The sequence below is a fragment of the Indicator indicator genome, chromosome 5 (assembly GCF_027791375.1).
Source record: "Indicator indicator isolate 239-I01 chromosome 5, UM_Iind_1.1, whole genome shotgun sequence".
Classification (NCBI taxonomy): domain Eukaryota; kingdom Metazoa; phylum Chordata; class Aves; order Piciformes; family Indicatoridae; genus Indicator; species Indicator indicator.
This window is the reverse complement of record NC_072014.1, coordinates 20,675,147-20,689,534: the sequence shown is the minus strand read 5'-3', so window position 1 is coordinate 20,689,534 and position 14,388 is coordinate 20,675,147. Positions and strand designations below refer to the sequence as shown.

Sequence of the window (14,388 nt, the reverse complement as noted above, 5' to 3'; positions counted from 1 at the left end):
CTCATAGATTTAAAGGAGAACTTGGTCCACATAAGCTAATTTTGTTAAGTTTTGTTCTAGTCCATTCTATGGTGGAATTTATAAACTAGTCTATGTTTCTGGAATAATCTAACTAAAAAGGAAGTGCCATTGCAGTATCTTTAGAAAATAGTGTGTATACAAAAGACCAATTAGTGTTCTAAACTACTCTGAATCAAATCCTTCTTAAAAGAGAAATAATCTGTAGTCTACAATTGAACATTTAAATACAATGCAGAAACCCAGTGCTTCAGTGAGAGTTTTCCTAGAATTCCTCCTTCAGTATTTTAAGTTTGAAAAACAGTTTAAAATTAGCAAATATATAAATTTGGTCCACAAAAATCTTGTAGCAGGTAGAAAAGAGAAATACATGTATTGCAAATTGATCTTATTCATAGCATAAATCTATAAAACTATGTATTATTTAGGAAAAATAGGTTAAAAAAGATCTTATTTATAAGTCCCAACCTTGTCCCAACACCATGTGTTGTGTAGAGAAAATTTAATATGCTTAGTAAATGTAGTTTGTGAAAACTACTTAATACCTGTTTTCTCAGTGAATTGCAACACATAGAATTCCAAAACAATGTGCTATCACAGTGAACTCTGAATGAAAATCCCAGAAATGCAAGAATTTAAACAAAATCCATAAATTTGAAATACATGCTTTCTTTTTAAATTAATTTGACATGTCTGGTTTCTTAAATTTTTGCTATACATCTTTAATGGCAACAGATAAACAGACTATCACACACTGAATTTTTTGGCAGGATTTTTCTCTTGTCTCTCTATCAGATTCAAGGCTATCAAATGCTAGTTGACTAAAATGGGAATAAATTTTAATACAGTATTTACTTTTCACAAACATTGATTTCAATGAAAAGGGCATATGAGGTCTTAGAATCACAAGTATTACTTAAGGCAGAAAATTAAATTATTGTCTATTAGTACAGGCAGGGTCAACTAGGAATAAAAATACTGAAAATGTTATTTAATTTTATTGTGTTGTAGTGGGGAGGAACCACAATTAAAAAGTGAAAAACACCTACCATGTTAAACTGTTGCACTTTCCCTCCTCCCTCAATTGTACAATTATTTACAAATCTGCTGAACTTCCTCAAGGTGAAGTGAGTCTACACTAAAATAAAACAAGGTTACTTTAGCAGCTTGATTCAAGTGTGGCTACCACTCTGCCAGTCTTGCGAACTTCTCTCTCCTTCTTTTGAACCTTTTCCTTTTGCTTTTCCAGTTTTTCTTGTGTCTTTCTAATATCCTTAATTTTTTTCTTTATTGTTGATCTGTCATTTTGACTGGAAACTCCCAAAGCCTTTAGGGGGGAGGGGAAAAAAAAAAAAAAAGAAAAATACCTCATCATTAACTTTTCCAACAGCACTGTCAACAGTGCTTGTACATGAACAGTTTAAAAAAACGTTACTCGCTTTACTTCAAGATAGTCTGTTTATTTGAAAAACAAGGACCTAAGTCCTCACTAGCATTGTAAAAGATCATCTGAGTAACAAGGTAAGGAAGGAAACAAGGGCCTACTCTTGTTCACTTGTAAAAAACAGCTTCTCGTTGCATTTTACAAACATTTAGACACTTGAGATTTTCCAGAAAATAGAACAACAAGCAGTAGTCTCAAAATATGTTTCTCGCTCTTTTTATACAAGAACGATTTATATTCAGCAACTCTGCTTCAATTTTTAATAAGGATTTTATTCAGCAGGTAACCGGTACACTTTTATTTGTGACCAGCAGGTGGCAGTACCCGATTCCAAGCCACTCGTGCTTGGACCCCTGCGCACTCTATGCAGCTACCAACGGCATTAGGGGTAAAGCAAGCTTCATGCATCAACATCCAAAGTTCCTCAAATCGAGATAGTCATTAACAGGTATTTCCTCTGTGTCTAAGGAAATAGTTAACAAAACAAAGGCACGTCTATTTCTAAATCAGGCATATTTTGAAGACTGAAGTTAGACACTTTTTTCCTCCCCAAAACACTCAAATCCTACTATTGATTATTAACAATAATTTGCCTTATGCTAGAACAGAGCAGCGAAGCTCATTTTAGTTACACACCTTAGCTTTCCAAAATGCAGACTAATAATTTAATGAGAAAGAAAAACTGAAAGAGTTTACTAGTGCTGTAAGGGATACATATTATGTAGCTTCCAGAGGTGAAAAGGCAAGAGTGGCAAGAATTATTTAGAATAGATGTTTTCAGCAGGAACAAACAAAAAAAAATATTTAAAAATGTCACCAGGTAAGATTTTATATTCCCATCTGAAGAGGAGTTTCAAAATTGGATAATGCAATTCTATGCATTTGAATTGGCTGGATCTTGTTTTGGTATGACCTTATGCTGAGACTGATGATAGATACATCAAGGCCCTTTGGATAACTATAGTTACTTTTATTTCCTCAAGATGCAAACAAGGAAGAAATACTTGGTATTTTTCCTGATTAAAACATGCTTGTTTTTAATTTTACAGTCAATTACTAAGTTGTCATCTAACTGTACAGTCTCCAAAAGCAAATCTCTATCCTTTAAAAGCCATAAAAACAAGACTTTGTAAGTTAAAATTATTCTGAGTAACCAGTGAAATTTATGCAGTTACAAATCTATCCTGGGATATTCACATACCTTTAACTTGTCACTGTCAAGCTGCATTAACTGTTGTCCATCTATGTTCATAGCTGTGAACTCTTTAATGTACTGCTCCATGTTCATTCCCATCAACCAGTGGCACACTTGCTGCGTGGTCCATTCAGAAATAGGTCTACTATGCCATTGATTTTGCTTTCCTGTTGTTGCAAATTCATCATCTAATGCCTAACCAATTGAGAAAAGTCACCGTAAACAATGTTTTTCTTGACTATAGGGTGAATTCCAGTTGCCTACTGAGTTTGATTAAGAAAACACAATTTTTAACATCTCTAGCTCCAAAAGGACTTACCTTCTTCAGATCACAGTTCATAGTTTGCTTAAGAGCTTGCTATAAACAAAAGAACCTCACTACAACGTTAAACACAAGCTAAGTCAGAAATAGAGAACATAAATGGTTTTCTCTAAGAAATTATATAGCAAAGCATTTGCTTAAATTTGCTGTATCCTAACAATGAACAAGCTTTCTCAGTTGGTTGGTTAAGGTAGCTCAATCCTAATGTCAGGTACTGCCTTACAAGACATCATGAGGGATCAAGTAGCACTTCAACTGTATTCCTGATTAAGTAATGAAAATCCAGAATAAAAGCAATTCTAGAAGACAGTAAATCTAGTGCCTGTTCCAGGTACAGTTTTACTAAATCTGGTGCGTTTCTGACAAGACAGGATTGTTTATTCCTTCACCTAATGCTATCACATCAACATTTTCAAAGGTCTGCCTAGCAGAAGCAGAAACATAAGAGCCTGTAGCCTTTCACTGAAAATACATTTTATCAGCTCACAGAGCTGATAAAGCTCCCAGATTCAATTTCAGTTGGCTTCAGAGGGGAAAAAGGTACTGCCATTCATCCTGAAGCATCCTATTACTTCATCACAAAAGAAAAGCTCAGTATTACTAGAATTTCTTCTGTACAGATATGAGAGTTAACTGAAGTTTTATTAACCATCCAAAACGATCTCTTACTAGGATATTATTTGAGTAAAGGCTGGTTTAAATTAGTGAACTATTCTCCTAAGCAGCTTCACCTATTTACCAGCGTGAACTACGCAAACTTTTCTCAGCAAACCTCACATACTTGTAAAGAGAAAAGATGGAAATAAGCATCTTGCTAATGATGGATTTGAGATGTGACCCTTTAGGTTTCAGGTGAACAACTGCAACTCCCTGCTAGAGAGATCTCACAAAATCCAACTCCTTTGATAGAAAATCTGTGAGAGTTGATTGAATGTAACAAAATGATTCTGGCGATGGCAAGTGAAAGATACCGAGATATGGGCCTGTCACACAATCCAATCATACATACATATTGAAGACATCTCAGGTGAAACATACAGATTAAAATTTCCAATGCACCAGAGGACTACATGTAATTAGATATGGTTTTCCTTTGCCTTGTCTATGCAACAAAGGACAGAAGTGCAGATAAACAGGAGTAAGTTTTAGAGCAAAAGAATTTGGGCTGAGGTCCTAAAACTCATGCTGCAAGCATTTCAAAGGATTTTCTCTTCCAAATAGCTCTAGTCTGGTCAGACTCAACGGTCACTAGCAGCTGGAATGCACCAGGAACACTGCTAGAGCACATCTGAGTTGATTTCCAAGATAAATCAAAGTAAGGTAAGTGGGGACAATCAGGTTTACTTCCAAAATGACGACCTAATCCAAATTAAAATGCTTAGTTATATAGCTGTAACTAATGTGAACACATCCACTTTCCTGATGTGCACAGAATAGTAATTTTCACAAAATAACAGCAAGGGCTATAGAAGAGGCTTTGCTTGAAATGTTCCATACAGCATCTGCATCAAGACAACTGAGGCACAGTGACTTTTCTGTCTATGCTATTAAGATTGAGATGCTTCATACAGAGGATGAAAATTCATTGTATATATTACTAAAGGAATTCCAAAATGTCCATTTACTTTAATTTTAGATAACAGCACTCCTCAGGATGATACTGTGATGCAAAATATATATTGGAAACTTATACTAGCAAGTGTTCATGAATAATAAGCTAAAAAGGGGAAACATTTACATTTCAAGTTTGACCTGTATTTCAGTCATGTATGGCCTATCAGCAGCAAGAAATACTACAATACATATTGCCACATACATTTGCTTTTTGTATGTACCTGATTTTTTCTTTTAGGGGGTGTGTATGTGTGTGTCCTATCTATCTTCTTTACACTGAGAAATGTGTAAAGTGTTTCATTCCAGTTGGAACTAATTTTACTTAATCTGTTCTAGGCATACAATAATTTCACTTCTGTAATTTCGGAGTGTAAGTATTTGAAGATGGCGTACTCCTTTCAAACAAAGAGGCCCACATGCATGCACTTCACCAGGGAAATGCAGTCCCCTGACAATCTCGGGGGTTCTCTGCACCAATTCCTGCAAGCAGCATGTATTAGGGCAGCTAACAGATTGCACCATGGAGGAGTCCTCTAGACTGAACCACTAATTCCAGTCTAGGCTTTCAGCATCATAAATTGCTAACAAAATCCTCCTCTTCATATTGGTAAAGAAACCCTAAAACCAGAAGCTGTAGGAAAAACTGAATCTGTGTTAAAACAGGCGGACATCATCTCCTCACAGAACTGCAAGTGAACAGGAAGGTATTTCATTCTGTGTAATTTCAATTTTTCACTGGTGCACAAGGGAAAAGCACATATGTAGCTTTTTTTTCCACAATATGAATAGGAACACATAGAAGATGAAGAACACTGATTTTTGAGTAATGGTTAGTGGTCATTAAATAACATTTCCACAAAATCTTTTCCTAATCGTTTACTGTGCTTCCAGAGGCAGGAGGAATGTCCCAAGATGTTTGTTACACCAGAGTTAGCCCCCAAAACAGCCACCACAAACACACAAAAGATCAGCTGCAAATTCAGAAGGCAGAACTAAAACTACTCATAAGATATGGAAGCATGAGAAGACCATGTGCTCCTGCATGAAAATGTGGGTGATTCAGAAAGCAAGTACAGAAATACCGAAGGCTCTGAAGATAAAATACAGAACCCAAGAAAACCCCAGTGCCATCGCATCATGTAACAGATTTAAAACTTAAGGGCAGGAGGGATTACCAGCTAGCTTGCTAACCAACTCGGAGTGGAGGTGCTTTGTTTTAACTAGCTGGCTGCTAACAACCTGTCACAAAGTAGTCTCTTTCCCAAACTGCCTATTAGTACCTGCCCAGAAAAGGAAGACTCTTCACAGCTGCTCCTGTCTAAAGATCTAGGTTGTGTTTCCATCTCCTGTGTCCTAACAATTCCAGGACTTGTAAGGCAGCATGCAGTAACCCAGAGCCCCTGAGAGCAGGAGCTGTCACACTGGCTAGCATCATCCCTGCTGGGTATTTATGAACACATCCAAACAACAAGAACCAGGTAGAAATTCTTCTTGTGAAGGGCTTATATCAAGGGTTTGAAATTGAAAAATTGTTGTAAGACTGGTTATTTTTTCCCCTCGACCTCTATGCATTTTTCTACTAATTAAAAAAAAAAAAGACTAGAACTACCTTTTTTTTTTTTCCTTCACACATACTGCTTTCCAAAAGAATAACCAGATCAGAGTTTATCACTACTCTCAGAACAGACCCTGACAATCAGTGACTGAAAAGGTTCAAACAGCTTTCATTGGTCACATATGTAAACACCATATGGACTAGAGGGAACACTAGCATCAGGCTCATCTATAATTAAAAAAGAAAATACGCTTACGCATGCACAATTAGTAACAGACAACTTTTGCTTGTGTTTCAGAACTGGAATTTTACTGAAAGTTTTAACGCTGATCAAAGAACAGTATTCAAAAAGGTATTTGTTTTTGTTAAAAGTCCTACATACTTGTTTATACTATTTGGAAGTCTCAGAAACACACATTCCCTTCATAAAACTGCAGGGAACACTTGCAGTGATAGATATTAACCAGAGTTCCTCTGTTTTTTGTTAGATCTATGACGGTCATCTCAAAATGCAAGAAATGAATCCACTACTGAATGCTATAAACTAGTTATACAATTTTTGATGCCCCAGGTTTTTATGTTAGTGATTTCAAGATGGCTTGTAAGACTGTTCTGACTTTCTACACATTACTGGAATATTTTAAGGTTTTCACCAAAGCCTGGTTTAAGACTCCTAATATCAAACCCTCACATTCATGAGCCACCATTAATTTCTTTCTTCACTACCAGTAACACTACCAGTTTGCCAAAGCACTCTAACTCCTTTTTGGAAGATGGCTGAGTTCAGCTTTTAATGACTCCTCCGAGTCTGTAAAGGATTTAATTTAGAAAGATGCCCATCAGTCAAATACCAAATGGGACAGTATCTCAGAATGCTACTGAAGTGTCAGTTTTAGATTTTGTGTAGCCAAAGGAATCTGTTCTCCAGGAATGAACACTGACTTCAGGTATATAAGTTTCTACCTATGTATCAGAATCTCTATATTCTGCTTGGTTTTCTTTTTGCTTTTGTTGTTTTTATCTAGATGAAATTTTAAGGTAAAACAAACTCGCACAAATGTGAAGGCAAGGTCAAAAATGCTGCAGTTTTCATTTACCCAGGAAGTTGCTTTAAATTAATGGAACAGAAAGGTGTTATATTTAAAATTAAAAACTGCAATTTGATCAAAGAGGTAATTTCAATTTTTTTCAATTATATGACTGGGATCAGAACACAAAGGCTGATATGGCATCTACTAGCCCATGCTCTTGGTTCAGCAACAGCTTACGACTCTTTACAGTGTTCTTCAACATTAAAATATGTAAATAGCCATCTAGTTTCACATCACACACATTTGTTTCTATTAAACATGCTGTAGTGTGAACAACAACATCAACAAGACACATATACACACTTTGAAACTCACCTCATTTGAAGAGAAGGTTAAAGTGTGTGAACGACCTGACAGATTTGGTTCTGTCACTAACCCTGATAGTTCACAACTTGGCTTGCTATGGTATGTATCATCTATGACAATTCTACTCTGCAAACAAGTGGAAATAACGTTTTATTAACTCACTCACTCCTTGGAAAACCAAGTCATAAGGTGACATTCTAGTAATTTTGATTATTTTTTTATCAAATAAGAGAAACACTATGACTATCGAACACATATGAAATGCATTCAGTACATCAGGCATCCGACTTGTTTTTGTGAAACTTCTGAATTCAAAAACACAGAGACAAGCAATATCCTCAATAAGAGCATCGTGTGTGGAAAAGGAGTCAAAACCTGAAATGGTGTTCAAGCACACAAAGAAATACATGCAGTTACTTTTTCAGCAGGCACCACATTTGGAGAGAAGCAATTTAACATACATTTTGGTAAAATTATTCATCCCAAATTTATATTCAACTGAAACCTACACAAACACTATGAATGTACTTCAGAAGGTGCTGTTGTTTTGGCGAGATAAAGATCAGTCCTAATTGTTTATGGTCATGAAGATTCCCGTGGCACAGAAGTGTCCCCATAACTCACGAAGCTTCCGCAAGTGACACCTAGGTTTAGACTTCATAGCTGCTTATTATCAAACCACTGTAGTTGGCAGTAAAACACATATGCTGTCTTTCCTGACATACATTGGTAATTGGAATAGCAAGGAGCTTCGGGCAGCTTGCAGATCAGGGTTTAAATTAGCTCATGAGCAGAGAATACAGAGCTTGCCTAAGAACAAGCTTTCACAAAGTTTTGAATTCTTATTTTAGATACTGTATTGTATTGCTGTTCATTTCAACAGCTTTGATGAGGGTGGTGAAACACTGGGACAGAAGATAGATGCCCCATTCCTGGAAGCATGTCAGGTTGGACAGGGCTCCTACCAACCTGATCTAAGGTTGTCCCTGCTCATTGCACAGGAGTTGTACTACATGACTTTCAAAGACACATTCTAATCCAAAACTACTCGATAATTCTATGATTCAGTCCTGAGGTTGCTGCATTTGAAGCACAGAATAATGTAATCTGAAAATTACCTTGATATGAAAATACCATATAGATGCAAAATACCTGTATAATAATCGTTATAATAAATGCACTGTATCAAGCTATGGAAAATCTTCTCCACAGTCAAAGTGTAAAACCACTCTAATAGTGTAAAAACACTATAATAAAGCTGAAAAATTTTGAAGTTAAACAGTTACTCTGATGTCTTTACAAAAAAAACCCCAATGGTTTAAACACATCTACAGTTTGATAGCCTGAATAAATTATTTCAAAATAGATAAGTCTTCTGAAATAAAAGTTTCACAAATGTATTAATAAAGTGCTAATTGTTTTTTAATGCAATAAAGTAAAATTCAGGTTAGAAATATGAGTAATGTTAGAACTATAATATTGAAAGAATGTAAAATCTTCATAGCATTTACTATTTACATTTGGTTATTACACTCAGTCCATGTTTAAAGGAAGCTTTTGGAGCTGTATGCCTGCCTCAGCACCCAAAAGCAGAAGATCTAGGTTTGAACTTACTGAGCAGCCAGTACTTGTGCAACCTCAGGCAGGTTATCTGAGCAGCTTGTGACTCCAGCTGAAGACTATGCCAAAACCCAGATGCTATACCTGAAAGCTTCACAGCAGGCTTGGTAAGAAATCCTTCTAAAGAATATAATTGTATGTATTTCCTAGAATATTTTGTAATTTGATTACTTCCGTTTCCAACTCAGATCCTAATCTCTACATCATTTTCCTCTACTGAGAGAAAAAGAATTCTGCCAAAAGCATGCATCCTACTTTTGCCTTTCTAAAATTTATTTCTCATCACTACTTTTTGTTGCTTACAAACAGGAAGAAATTATTTACCGTTATTTTTCTATTTTTCTCCCAGTCTCTAATCCACTAGCTACACTTCGTAAGGATACCACTCCCTATACACATCAATTGTGCATCCTGAATTAAGCTAATGTTAAAGACGCTTTTCTTTGCCAAATTATTATTCTTATGAGAGAACTGTTTTTGCAGTTGTCTTCATTGACCACTTGTATATCTGTGTTCTGAATTCAGTTTACCTGAAGTCCATATTCTCTAGACCATTCTGGTTTTGTAGACACAAACAACAGAATACTTGGTCCATTGATCTGTAAAATACTACTTAGAAGCATTTCCTTTAGCCACCCTCAGTTCACACTCTTTCTACCTTTGCAGAACAATGAAGAACAATTCACAAAGAAGATTGTACCAAAACCAAAATTCAATGAGATTAGAAAAAAAAAAACAAATTATGAAGAATACAGCCAAAATGAAAGCATCTCAGCACCAGTTGTAATGTTTTCTCCTCCTCCTGGCTCCTAAGTAAAGTAGCAGCTATTTCTTTTTAACAGCTTAGAGCCAGCTGCAAAGATTTTTGATTCTTGAAGAGCATAGAATTTGGACAGAAGAGATTTTGTAGGTATGCTTCTTCGTAAGATTTAAGGACTAGGATATAGATAGTGTACAGTGTTATTTCCTTGCAGTGAAAACAGAACAGCACACATACTAGTTTATTGAAGATAAAGAATGATCTGAAGAATTAATGAATATGAACGGTGTGTGTGTGTGTTTGCATTTTATCAGAGAATGAGACTAAAGGGGCAAATTATGTGAAGGGATTAATTTAAGAACTGTGCAATTCAGAAATCTCTTAAGGCTGCGAAGAGAATTCAGGATTTTAGTTCTTGTGTTTCTAGTTTTCACAAGCAACAGGAAGTTGATTCTTTACTTTGCCAAATTATGTTTAAGACTAATTTCAGTATCATTTTAAGAAAACAAAATCCTTATGGGTGCAGTTATTTTAAGAAACAGAAAACAGCTAAAATGTAATTACAATCTTTATACCATCAATATTAAAACAACTATAGAAATGATACACAATATTTTCACAGTTGTTCAGTAGAACAACTAGAGATTTTTACAAAATTCTCATTTTAGGGTTTCTACTTTTACCTGCTTTGTAAGAAATGCTTTCACTTTATTATATGTGATATTGTGGGTATGAAAGAAATAAGTATTATGGAGTTAATGTTAACAAACAGGAGCATTCTTTGCTTAGATTCTAGAAAGATGATTTTGCCCCTGCTGTTACTTTGTTTCAGTAACAAGACTCACTGCTGAGTGGTCAAACACATTCCTTTCAGGGTTTTAGTGCCTTCTCATAGAGGTTTACCAGCCAGAGCAAACCTAATGATCAACTGCAGGTTAAGGTCTACAAAGATTAGTTACTCCAAGCAGTAGCTACTGTCACTTTATAAAAGACCCCAAATGCTGCAAAGTAAAAACAACCTGACTGGGGAGAGGTCGAGTATGATTTTAAGATCAATTATTATATGAGAAACTGTCCTTTAGCACAGTCAGCTTTCTACCATTTTACAGAGCTGGAAGAGAGCTGTAGACTTCTATATTCTTCCAGCTACTGGCTTGCAACTGGAGCAAAGGAAAAGAGCAGCAAACAGCAACTACATACTGGAGCATGGAAGGAAAACAAAAAATGAAACAGTAGGCAGAAATCAGCTGGAAAGTTGAAGTGATAATCAACTTGGATGAAGTATGCAACAATGAAAAGAAAAAAAACTATTATTTCAGGGCAATGTGGAGATGAAGAGAGCAACCAATCCGCTAAGATCTGTACCTTCTTGATTGCAAAAATCTATCTACATAAACACATTATGGAGTACGTATGCACAATATGGGTGCTTACAGTAGAAATGCAGCAGTGGGACTTTCACTATGCTCAGAAAAGTTATTTTAATCAGACAGAAAGGAGGAATGAAGAGAGGATGAATGGGTTCTTCTGAACCAATGGCTTAGAAAGATAAACCACTGAATGTTTATCTACACAGAAAACATCATTTGAGAGCTTTGTCATGGCCTATTAACAGGTCAAATATGCACTCCTGCTTAATCAAAAATTGTACCAAAGTTTATGCACATCTCCTTCAACATGGATGCTGCAGTCTCAAGATCCTCAAGTTATTTACAGAAACATCTTTTGGCCCCTACATGCTTCAACAGAAGCAGACAATGCAGGAGTTGTAAATACACAAGACTGACACACTCTGGATGATATTCTGTAAAATGTTGTTTTACTTCAGAGATTAAACAGTTCCTACTCTTCTTAACTTTCCTCTGTTACAGTTAGATATTGTATGGTTCTAAACCCACTTTCTCTATTTTTCAAAAACTCTGTATGCAGACAGCTTACTCCTTTCACTGGGACTGTGAATTTACACTAAGAAAACAGAAGATAAGCTTTAAAAAAATGTATAGTAACAGCATTTAGAGCAATCAGCATCAGGAAACATAGAAAGCTAACTTGCTGTTATCTGCTATCTATGCAAAGTATCAGTGACTTCATGAACTACAACCCAGCAAGTTTCTCTTCTACATTTTAACTCATTTCCCTCTAATAACACAGAGAAAAAAAATTAAAAAGTGAAAGGGTATTTCAGACAACCAAAGTGGAGGAAAAACTCTGAAACTCCAGAGTAATCCCAGCTTATCCAAAGGAAACATGAAGGTGTATTGATAAGATTGTTAACAACAGTCTTCTATTGAAATAGGTTTTAACAAAATATTTACACAGCACACAAATTAAACTTCTTATTTTTTGCAGGCATTTTTTTTCCACATAGTTTAAACTGTAAAGATGGTAACGTTATGGTTATAGACTGAACTGTGTAGCCTCAGTCTCAAGACTTGGTTAAAAGGCTTTTAATTATTAGAACATCATCAGGTATTCAGAAACAGTCATCTAGGAGAGAGTGTTTTACAGCTGTGTCTCTTGGCTTTATATAACTAAATTAATGAAAACCAGGATGCTGTCTTCATCCATCTGTCTGGTACTCCATCCCTACATATCTGGTTAGCTGACTTCTTATGTACTTTCTCTAAGTATTAGACTGTAGACACAGAAACAGATTCAGCTTTTAAACTATACTGTCCTAAATATAGCATTCCTTTCAGCATTATAAATCTTAGATGCTACTTCAGCCTGAAGAGCTGCCACTGATGCTTCATCCGAACAGGAGGGAACAGGAACACTCACACAGCTCCTGTTTGGGGCTGTAAGGTCTCAAACTTCAGCAGCAACGTTTGTTAGAGATGATATGGCAAAGGACTAAGTCACCAAGCTTTCATATACTTTCGTTTTTACTTTAACAAAATGCAACACAAGTTAGCACAAATTAGTCATCTTTACCTTATTTCTGTTCTTCTCTTGACCGTGTTCACAACTGTCCTGCCCACTCTGAGTAACATGCAGGCTGCTACTAGAAATCTGAGGCTCTTTGTGACTGTCTCCAAACCAAGAGAAAGGCATGCAAGTAGGAACAGGGGAATCTGAATCTGATGCAGATAGGTTGTTGCCAGAGTCATCCAACAGTTCTCGGGAACCTCTGAAGTAAGTAGATAAAGTTGTGCTTAAACAACAGCAGCAAAAAAATCCCACCCTGTCCCACAAACACACAACACCTCCACAAAACAAATACACACTATTCATTTTTCACATCACAGTTGGTTTTAAAAATGAAAACTGACATTTGCCTTTAAATATCATTGCAAAATAATCTGTTATTGAGCAACACACACTGAAGGGCCTTTGCAGTATTTCATACAACAGTTTTACAATTTCAGATAACTTGCTAATTTAACCAACATAAGCAAAAGATAAATTTTATATTTAAGATAAAGTATGTGTTTGTCTTATATGAGTGACTTAAAAAAAAGGTAACTCTGCTTTACAGTTTCCTCTACACTATTCTATGTATTTTTCTTATTTCATGAGATTAGAAGCTAATCTCCATATCATTATAGGAATCTTCACAGAATTTTGCCACTGTTACACTTTAATGGACTTTAAGGTCAAACAATAATGATGATTAAAGAAATTCTTATATTAAGAACTTTACAAATGCAGCATACATGTCTTAAAACCAAATAACTACCTGCTATCCAGAGAACCTCTTAGATTTTCTTTTTCTTGTTTCTTGCCCTTGCCTCCAGATTTTCGTAATCCCCTGAATTGAAAAACCACAATTTTCATAAGGTGTTTACTTTACACAGTGAAACAAATTTTCAATCAGCAAGCTAATTTTTACATTGATTTCAACAGTTACAGCATGATTTTACAAATTATATATACAATTTAAAAACTACTGTAATCCATATTTTATTTAACAACCACAGCATGTGGTCTTTCAAAGACCACATATAATCAAAATAAACACAGAAAATGCCCAAAGAAACTTAGCATACAGTGGAGACAACCAAGAGGAAGAACACATTTTTCCTGCTATGTAAATCATAGAATCATAGAATTGTTAGGGTTAGAAGGGACCTCAAGGTCATCTAGTTCCAACCCCCCTGCCATGGGCAGGGACATCTCACACTAGATCAGGTTGCTCAGAGCCACATCCAGCCTGACCTTAAAACCCCCCAGGGATGGGGCTTCTACCACCACACTGGGCAACCTATTCCAGGGTCTCACCACCCTCATGGTGAAAAATGTCTTCCTAACATCCAATCTGAATCTATCCATTTGTATTTTTTTTTCCATTCCCCCTAGTCCTATCACTACCTGACATTCTAAAACGTCCCTCCCCAGCTTTTCTGTAGGCCCCGTTAAAATACTGGAAGGCCACAAGAAGGTCTCCTCAGAGCCTTCTCTTCTCCAGACTGAATAACCCCAACCCTTTCAGTCTGTCCTCATAGGAGAGGTGCTCCAGCCCT

The 14,388-nt window shown here is 36.0% G+C and overlaps 1 protein-coding gene across 1 annotated transcript in view; it reads right to left on the bottom strand.

Moving 5' to 3' along the window:
* Positions 1 to 1,177: 1,177 nt before the first annotated feature.
* LOC128967047 (neurabin-1-like) overlaps positions 1,178 to 14,388 on the bottom strand; it is a 38,957-nt gene continuing 25,746 nt past the window's right edge. Inside the window, exons 14-18 of the mRNA XM_054381031.1 lie at positions 13,605 to 13,676; positions 12,860 to 13,055; positions 7,555 to 7,671; positions 2,664 to 2,852; positions 1,178 to 1,345 (exon numbers count right to left, since the gene is read on the bottom strand). Coding sequence (XP_054237006.1) covers positions 1,178 to 1,345; positions 2,664 to 2,852; positions 7,555 to 7,671; positions 12,860 to 13,055; positions 13,605 to 13,676 — 742 coding nt within the window. The remainder of the gene's footprint in view (positions 1,346 to 2,663; positions 2,853 to 7,554; positions 7,672 to 12,859; positions 13,056 to 13,604; positions 13,677 to 14,388) is intronic.